The following is a 10046-nucleotide window of genomic DNA, read 5'->3' as shown; positions in this document are numbered from 1 at the left end:
TTAAATAGTAAGTACACAGTTCAACTTTCATGTATGATCAAAGGGACAGGGCAATTTTCAGGACCAGACATATAAAAAAGTGTAAAAAAAGAAAAAAAATTAAATAAATAAATAAATAAACTCTCTTATCCTTTTAAGGACAGTCTATATTTATCAAATATATGTCATTATGGGATTTTTGGGTCAAATTAAATGATTAAGGGGTCTGCAAAAGCAAGGGACAAGCATTTCCACCTTTTTTGTAGAATGACCCAAACAGTTGCCTTTGCATTCATTGTAGTCCAAGAAAATACTTTTTGGTTGGAGACGATCTCGAACTTGCATCATCATTTGTGTTGGGATATGGAACTTTGTAGATTGTTAACATGTACTAACACTGACTTACACACCAAAAAAATCATGTACCTGTAAAGGAAAAATGTTCGAATTTGACACTTTCTTTGCAGTGTCATCTTTGGCATCCTCCCGTCAGTATCACTTTATATTTGAGTCTAAGATCTGGACTGAAGCTCAGAGATACTGCAGAGAGAATTACATTGATCTGGCCACCATTGATAACATGGATGAAATGAACAGTCTGATGAACACAGTTAATGGGAGTTATAATGGATCAGCGTGGATTGGATTGTATGATGATGTGAACAGCTGGAGATGGTCACTGGAAAACAATGATTTCTATCAGGAAGGAGAGAGAGAATTCAGAAACTGGTATCATGAACCAAACAACTATGGAGGAAATGAGCTGTGTGTTTATATGAATTATGCTGGCAAATGGTTTGATTCATCATGTGACAACGTCTTGCCATTTGTTTGCTACAATGGTACAGTAAGAACATTTCATTTGTCATGTCTTTTACTTATTTTTTCATTGAGAATTTCTGAGCATATTTATGTTTCATTACTTAGAAAACAATAACACATACATCAGAATTAATGATAAAAGAAAGTGGGCAGATGCTCTTAGATACTGCAGAGAAAATTACACAGATCTCGCCAATGTGAGAAACATGACTGAAAATCAGAAGATCCTTGAGAGTACTGGTGGTGATGTCTGGATCGGTCTGTACAGAAACAGGATTTGGTCAAATGGTCAGATTACTAAATATCAAAACTGGAGACCCGAAATTCGTTATTCTGCACAACAACCAGATAATGGTCTAAATGTTTATGGCCAGTGGGGTGAGCAGCACTGCACTGCTGTATCATTAGGACACTTGGGCAGATGGACAGATGAGAACTGCTTAACTAACATGCCATTCGTCTGCTACAACAGTGAGTTTATGTTTGATTTATTTTTGGCAATTGCTTTTTTGGACTTGATAATGTAAGCAATCTAATATGTCAATATAATATTATATGATTTTGACATTTAGACAATTAGGGGTTGTTTCCAGGACAGGGATTAGCTTAAGCCAGGACTAGACCTTAGTTTAATTAGGAAATTAAACTAGTTTTAACAAACATGCCTTACTAAAAACATTAATTGTGTGCATTTTGATGCAAAACAAAGGGCACTGATGTATTTTAAGATATCTGAGTGCAAGGTGTTTTCAGTTTGAACAGCTTTACATTTATTTTAGTCTAGGACTAGTCTAATCCCTGTCCGGAAAACCATCCCTACGTCATATTATGGAAATATAAATTAGTTTGCATGATTAATATGGATGAAAATAATAATATGGATAATGGAGTTTAAAATTAAATATATATGGATACAAAATAAAACATTTGACACAGAAAAAATAGGGCTGGAAATCAATTCTTTTGGCCTTGTTTCTGAGGTGTTGGGAATTGAGAGTTGATTAAATCCAAGACAAGACACATAATACAAAGACCTTTATAAAGAAAAACAAAACAGCAAGAAAATTGCAAGTCTAATAGGAAAGAACTGAGCCTGCATTGTCGTTGAAAACCATAATACACCCAGAAAGAGGTCCTCTGTGCTGGAGAAGCACATTTCCTTGGCTTCTTAGATAATGGGGCTTTCCAGATCTTTCATGACAAACTAGTCCTTGGATCTAATTTGTGAAAAAATATTGAGAGCTACGTCCCTCAGGACTTCTTACCAATGTGATGTGGATATATATATATATATATATATATATATATATATATATATATATATATATATATATATATATATATATATATATATATATATGGAACACAAGTTTAAGTTTCTACTCATATCAATATGAATATCATTAGACTAATATCATGGTTTTGGTTGATAGTTTAATATTATATTAATATTAGCAGTTTGGTATTTTTTATGATGATGTTTGTTCCTACTTGTTCCTTTAGTGAAAAGAAGAAATTAAAACAGAATTAAAAACAACAGTAAGGAATCGATTCATGGAATCGATTAGTTAGATTTCAGAACTAGGAATCGAAATCGGAATCAAACAGCCCTAACAAAAAACAATACAGTAATATTTAACATGTTAATATTGTTTTTGCATTGGCAAATAAAAGGGTAACATAATTTTGTTTAACCACAATAATACTTTCACACAATAGTTAGTTTCATACTACATAGTCTTCTTAACGCATTTATAGTTAAAATGGTCTTTATTGGTGTTTTACATTTTTAACTTACAGGAACGTGCACACAATCTTCATGCAGATCCCATCAGTATCACTTTATATCTGTGAATAAGAGCTGGACTGAAGCTCAGAGATACTGCAGAGAGAATTACATTGATCTGGCCACCATTGATAACATGGATGAAATGAACAGTCTGATGAACACAGTTAATGGGAGTTACAATGGATCAGCGTGGATTGGACTGTATGATGATATGAACAGCTGGAGATGGTCACTGGGAAACACAGAGTTGGGAGGAGGTTTTAAAAGCTGGTATGTCCAGCAGCAAGTAAACTTGTATGAACAGAATCTCTGTGTTTTCATTTCATATTACAGAGGATTCTGGAATGAAGAGTTTTGCTCCTCCCAGCTTTACTTTATTTGCTATGATGGTGAGAACAGCGACTGGACTTTTGAATAATTAGAAAAAAACATACATGATACTATTAGTTATTTACCATGTTTAAATTGTTTCCCACAGGAAGACAGAATGCCAGTGCAAATTATGTGTACGTTCATGAGCCCAAAAACTGGACTGAAGCTCAGAGTTACTGCAGAGAGCATCACACAGACCTTGTCAGTATCAGGAATGAAACTGAAAATGAGAAGGTCAAATCTCTTATACAGAATTATGATTCAGTTTGGATTGGTCTGTACAGAAGCAGATCTTGGTCTGATCAGAGTAACTCTACATTCAGTAACTGGAGATCAGGACAGCCAGATAATGCTGCATACAGTGAACACTGCACTGCTGTATCATTTATTGATGGGAAATGGACAGATGAAAACTGTGATTTGTCTTTACCTTTCTTTTGCTACAATGGTGAGTAAACAATCCAAATAAAACATTTGAAACATAAATCCATGCCATTTCAAGACTACATTTTTTTCAAAGCACTGTGGAATTATAAAAAAATCATACGTTTTTTACAGTGACAGTGTTAGGATCACCCCGTCAGTATCACTTTATATCTGTGAATAAAAGTTGGACTGAAGCTCAAAGATATTGCAGAGAGAATTACACTGATCTGGCCACCATTGATAACATGGATGAAATGAACAGTCTGATGGACACAGTTAATGGGAGTTACAATGGAGCAGCCTGGATTGGACTGCATGATGTGAACAGCTGGAGATGGTCACTGGAAAACAATGATTTCTATCAGGAAGGAGAGAGAGATTATAGAAACTGGCATTATCAACCAGACAACTTTTATGGAAATGAATTATGTGTTTATATGGATAATAATGGAAAGTGGAATGATTCTGCATGTGACAATAATTTCACATTTGTTTGTTATAATGGTAAGACTTAAATTTTTCATCCCTGAAAGATATTTAATTTGTAAATCAGTTTGCTATGATGGTAACATATCAATCTGTGTCAAATACATGACAATGGCCACTTAAAAAGCACATTTAATATCTTTTTTTTAAGTACTTAATGAAACTGAAACAGAAGAAAAAAAATGATCATGCAAGTCAGATTATAAAGTTAACCAATAAACATGCACTAAAAACCACTTTGTTTTCATAAAAGAAAAGATACTTGGTCAGAACAAAGTACAAATGGATTGACTGATACAAAATACATTACATTTTCATTACTTTTTAGATAGAGAAAATGCCTCTCAGAGTTATGTTCTTGTACCTGAGGGAAGGACCTGGAGTGAAGCTCAGAGATACTGCAGAGAGTTTTACACAGATCTGGCCAGCGTGAGAAATCAAACTGAGTATCAACAGATCCTGAACATTACACGTGGTAATAATGTATGGATTGGACTGTACAGAAACAGACTGTGGTCAGATCAGAGCAACTCTTCATTCACATACTGGCTGCCATATACTCCACATGTTTATCCACAACCAGATAATGGTTTCGATGTCCCAGGACTGTGGGGAGCTCAACACTGCACTGCTGTGTCTGGAAAATATGTTGGTCAATGGACAGATGAAAGCTGTTTTGCCCATTTGCCTTTCTTCTGTTACAGTGGTAAGTTAATCCTCATTTTAGTATAATGGCATTAAAAAATAAATATTAGAGAATCAGAGAACAAAAAATCAGGCAAGCTGAATTATTTTGATTGTTCATTAATATAAATGGCAGTGTAGTTACTAGTATTTTTATGTTAACATAACATCTCTTATGTTTGTTTTCTGGTAAACATGATGATCATTACTTCAACCAAAAGAATCAGATAAGTATGGTATGTTTTGTGTATATGTGCTCTTTTCATTTCCAGAATACTATAATTAACATAGATCAATTGTATTAGAGGCTTTACACACCTGAAATTGTTAACCCTGGGTTATTCTAAAACCAGGGTTAACGTAATCCTGGGTTATTTTTTGCATGTTTCACTGTTCAAACTTAACCAGGGGTTAAGAGATAACCCTGGGTATTCATAATTTGACGTTTCACACTGTGCATTCCTAAACCCTGGGTCAACTCTGGAGCAGGGTTTCATAACCCTGGGTAAAAAGCGGTGCTAACACCGCTTTCAAATTACAGGTGTGAAACCCTCCTTAACCTAGGGTTAAAAGCGGGGTTTAGAATGAAGATAACCCAGGGTTAAGCGCAGTGTGAAAACCCCTATAGTTATCTTATTATGTTAACACTATCTTTCTGTTATATTTGTTTTTTGGTGAACATGACGACCTTTGTGTCAACCTGCTTTTTTAGATGAGTATGGTATGTTTTTCTTCCATCTATTTGTTGTATTTGTTTGATAATGAGTGTTAATACATACATTTGATCAATTTTATATCATATAGAAGTAAATTGTCTTAATTTGTCTATAGTTATAAAACCACACACTGTATTACTATTATATTATATTACAGTAAATACATGCTGAATTAATACATTTTATTTCACAGTACTGAGCATTGGTTTGTTTTATAAACTGATAGTGAATTGTTTTCTGTTCAGTGGTGGGACTCAGACTGCAAGTTACAAGTGAAGAAAATCTGTCAGAGTCTCAGATTGAAGAGCTTGTGATTATACAAGTGAGTAACTCAACAGTCAAACACTTAAAACAATCACTTATAAAAATGTAACTTTTATTTTTTAGAAGTTTCATATCATTTCATTTCATTGATTTTCTTCTAGAATGTTTTTTTTTTTACAAAAAAGGGCACTACAGACAAAGTGTAACAAATATTTTTAAACTGAACAAAGTCATGCTAATTAAATATTACAGTATGACTGCTAAAAATATGAGCACACAAATGAATTCATCGCTCTCTGTTGTTTCAGTTTCAAGAGAAGCTAATCGAACTTGGAGTTCCCAACATCACCATGCATATGAGAGACTATCATAAAACTGATCCCTGAAAGTTAGATCCAGGAGTTTGCATATTGACATAATAAATAATGCAAAAAGATTAAATGTACTAGTACATTAAATACTCTATATGAAAAAAAATGTAAAGATTAAAATGAATTTTTTTTGTGTTAACTAATGACATGTTGTAAAGCATGTTAATATTATCTAAATCATATACATGCATAATCTTACACCATTTATTATTTGTATGTTTCCAATAAAATAAATATATAAATTGTTTTTGATAATTAGGAAAAGGTCATAAGCTTCAGCATTACCAGCATATAGCATGTAAACCATAGACTGTAAAAAAATATGGAAGATGTGTCAGTGACGTAACCCATATATTACTTAGTAGCTTAAAGTAGGTGGTGCCTGCCGTTGCTATCTTGGCCAGGCATCACCGTGCATTACTCACAGACAACCAAAAATGGGTAAAGAGGCGAGACATGGGTGAAGCTGAGGTGGCTGGTTGCTGAAACCACGTCTGCCTAGCTCGATTCTAGTGACATCAGTGGCAGTTCACCCGTCACTCAAGTAGCCACGCCCTTAATTATGCAGAACTTTAAAGCTTAATGTCATTTAATCGGATGAGTTACAAAAAAATCACCCCCCCTTACAGTTGTCATAAAGGGGTAAAATTAGCTATATAGACCAAAAACACTTTTTGTACCATGTAAACATATTATTTTCTACTGTAAAGTTGGGGCTTTTAACATGGGGGTCTATGGGAATTTACTCCCCTTTGGAGTCAGCCTCTAGCAGCCAGTCAATGTATTGCCATTTAAATCACTTCCGTATTGGCTTCATCAGAGAGATCGGAAGGTTGGCCCTCGATGTAAACACATGGATATGTTTTACATAGCGCTTTTACTCATTTTAGGTGTTTATATATCCTAAAGTAAATGTAGTTTAAAATTAATGTTCATAGTCAGAAATATGTGTATAGTAGCTTGCCAATTTATCAAGCTTTTTGTATCCCAAAGCAATGTTCAAAGTCGTGCTTGCTTTAGATAAGGCCTAATAGTGATTTTCAACCAGTGGGCCGCGCCCCAACAGTGGTCCCTCTAGTACCATCTGGTGGGCCGCGTAGGTAGTGTCAAATGAGTTTTATAAATCTTGTTATATTCGCATCATATTTTTCTTATGAATTTATATGAATTAAAAACCCTCATTCAAGATGCATGATCTAAAAGCCCATTCATGTTTGAATACCGTGATGCGTCACTGTGTGACTCCGGTGTGCGATACCCTGAAAGAAAGCAAAATCCTCACCCTTTAGGTCAGTTTTAAACGCACACTTTCCCCTACTGTAGCGCCCCTTTTTGACGTGCATTTTGCATCATTTTCTGAACTCTGGGTTTTTTGACATGCAAGATACTTTCAGTTTTGCTTATGCGTCAAATAAAGATGCATTTTAAGTGTAGAAGTAGAAATCATTTTTAAAAAAGCTGCCAAAAAAGTGAATAGACCACTTCAGTTTTGCCTTTTAGAATCATGTCTACATGAAGCCTATTGTTATGATTTCAGTCCAGTGTCTGTTGACTTCAGACAGCGAACTTCAGGAGTGACAGTCACCCCAACACAACAGCAATATACAAGACTGAGAGCATGAAAGGACATGTGAAAGATGTGATTAAAAATCAGGGTTATTCCATCAAATATTCACTTTTGAATTGTTCCTAATATAAATGTTAAAACATTAGCATTGTGTTGTTAAAAAATGAATTTGAACGTGTTTTCTTTCTTCTCGGTCAACCCTTTATGACACCGACTCACTCTAGCTACTTACCTCAAGGACTTATTTCCCCGTCATCGTCTACCAGTTCCTCCTCTTCATTGATCCATCCCGGAATTATCATCAGCCACCTGCAATAAAGAGACTCTGTTATTGACTAAGCTAAGTTCACCTCTGAAGATCTATTCCATTTCACTTACCATATCTACTCTATTACTTCTGTGTTTTTTTAATAAAGCTGTGTTATACTTACCATCTGTCTGCCTGCCGTCTCTCCGTGTGACAGAAGACCAGACCCACATGCAGGATCCTACTAGGGATGCACCGAATCCAGGATTCGGATTCGGATTCGGCCGAATACTGGGGTTTTTGACGGGGTTCGGGTTCGGCCGAATCCTAGATTTTTTTCCCACCGAACCGAACCCTAGGCTTGCGCTACGCTGGTCGACGTCACGCGGCCGTTGATTACACACATCGGGTGCTGACGTGGAGATGAGCTTTTTCTTTCGGTGAGCCTTAGGGGCTGGACACACCAAAACTTTTAAACACGGCTGAAAACGCCTTGAGGACGCCAAATGCCAGCTGTTTTTCAGCCGAGCGTTTGGTAGCTGTGATGCTGCATCTGTGAGCCGGTTGGTTGCTGTGGTAATGTCCCGCCCCTCCTCCACTGTGATTGGACGGCCGTGTGAAAACTGACATTGACGAGCGGAGCTTTTCACTCAAAGTTAAATATAGTTTTCAGCGCGGAGCTGCTTGCTTATTGGAAAAACGAGCGTGTCGCAACGCATCGCTTTCATTATGCATAGGCTTATGGTAATTGTCAAAATAGTTTTTCCAACTTGTCATCCTGGCATAATGTACAGTTAAAATTAAATAAAATGAAAAATACACTGCTGTGGACGTTGTTTACTTCATTAAGGTGTTTTACTGTGTTGGAATAAGGATGCGAGTAGGATTCGGTATTCGGTTTCGGATTCGGCCGAATCTTAAACGGTGGATTCGGGATTCGGCCGAACCTAAAAAATCTGGATTCGGTGCATCCCTAGATCCTACCGAGTCCGCTTTCAACCCGGCTCATGATCCTTTTGTGGAATTGGTACAGGCAGTTTGTGAATCACTACTACCCACTCCACCTATAAATCCACCCTTGGTACCTGAAGATATCCTTCATGCAGCACGCCACGCCAACGTTTCCCGTTATAAGTATCTCTGTATCTTCAGATGCAAGCTCATCTATTTTCTAATGATTAATCTTGTGTGGCATTTGTTATTTCCTTGTTGTCCGGACGAGCACTCCAAGTGGCTCAATCCCTTTGGAATTCCAATTCTCCTATTCTAAAATCTCTCTCCAGTTTCATTGAACATTTTAAGGAGGTCTTTGGGTAAACAGCAGCGGATTTATCTATTCATGATCAACTCTTTAATCTTCGTCAAGGAAAACTCTCGGTCAGTGCATATGCCCTACACTTTTGCACATTGGCTGCCTCTAGCGGATGAAATGAAACTGCTCTCATCACCGCTTACTGTCATGGTCTCCGTCCACAAATCCGTCAGCTTGTGGTAGTCTAGCTGAGTGGAAAAGTGCATTAATTAACTCTTTAGGCTACTATGAATACCAGGTCATGCCCTTCGGACTCTCCAACTCGCCGGCTGTCTTTCAAGGTTACATGAACAAAGTTTTCCGAGAATACCTTAAAGGATTTGTTGTAGTCTACATTGACAACATCCTCATCTACTCATCCTCCCTCACTGAACATCAACATCACATAAAACTAGTCTTGGAGAAACTTAGGTAGAACCATCTGTACCTGAAATTGCAGAAGTGCAAGTTCCACACCTCCCCAGTACAGTTTCTGGGTTACATCATCAAGTAGTACAAATGGACCAGAGGAAGGTGGAGACCATTCACAACTGGCCCATACCCACTTCTGTGAAGGACCTTCAATGTTTCCTTGGCCTTGCTAACTTTTATAAAAGATTCATCCAAAACTACAGTCTAATCAGTGCCCTCTCACTTCTTCATTAAAGGGTAAACCAAAATCACTGTCCTTGTCCCTGGAAGCGAAATCAGCGTTCAACTTCCTTAAAGAAACCTTTCAGTCCGCACCAGTCTTGGTTCATCCTAATTCAGATCTTCCCTTCGATGCTTCCTCCACCGGAGTCAGAGCCAGCGGAGCAAAATTATGACATTGAGAATCATGAACTGCTCGCCATCAAACTAGCCCTTGACGAATGGAGGCACTGGCTGGAGGGAGCTAACCATCAGTTCGGAGTAATTACTGTCCATCGCAATCTGAAATATCTCTGTAAAGCCAAAAGGCTGAACCTAGGGCAGGACCGTTGGGCTCTCTTTTTCACCCGCTTCAACTTCATGGTTATCCCTATCATCTGG

At 37.0% G+C, this 10046-nt stretch overlaps 2 protein-coding genes across 2 annotated transcripts in view; both read left to right on the top strand.

Moving 5' to 3' along the window:
- Window positions 1-418: 418 nt before the first annotated feature.
- Window positions 419-3812, top strand: LOC129423323 (C-type mannose receptor 2-like). The gene is made up of 6 exons (XM_073870993.1): window positions 419-821; window positions 907-1272; window positions 2602-2979; window positions 3069-3410; window positions 3521-3701; window positions 3794-3812. The coding sequence occupies exons 1-6, from the start codon at window positions 419-421 to the stop codon at window positions 3810-3812; spliced, it is 1689 nt and encodes a 562-aa protein (XP_073727094.1).
- The window catches only part of LOC141366236 (C-type lectin lectoxin-Enh4), a 45331-nt gene continuing 39062 nt past the window's right edge, over window positions 3778-10046 (top strand). The window contains exons 1-3 of the mRNA XM_073871709.1: window positions 3778-3892; window positions 4203-4580; window positions 4780-4794. Of these exons, the coding sequence (XP_073727810.1) occupies window positions 3826-3892; window positions 4203-4580; window positions 4780-4794 (460 nt within the window). The 5' untranslated portion in view covers window positions 3778-3825. The remainder of the gene's footprint in view (window positions 3893-4202; window positions 4581-4779; window positions 4795-10046) is intronic.

The sequence above is a fragment of the Misgurnus anguillicaudatus genome, chromosome 9 (assembly GCF_027580225.2).
Source record: "Misgurnus anguillicaudatus chromosome 9, ASM2758022v2, whole genome shotgun sequence".
Classification (NCBI taxonomy): Eukaryota; Metazoa; Chordata; class Actinopteri; order Cypriniformes; family Cobitidae; genus Misgurnus; species Misgurnus anguillicaudatus.
The sequence above is the reverse complement of the archived record's forward strand: the minus strand, read 5'-3'. Positions and strand labels throughout refer to the sequence as shown.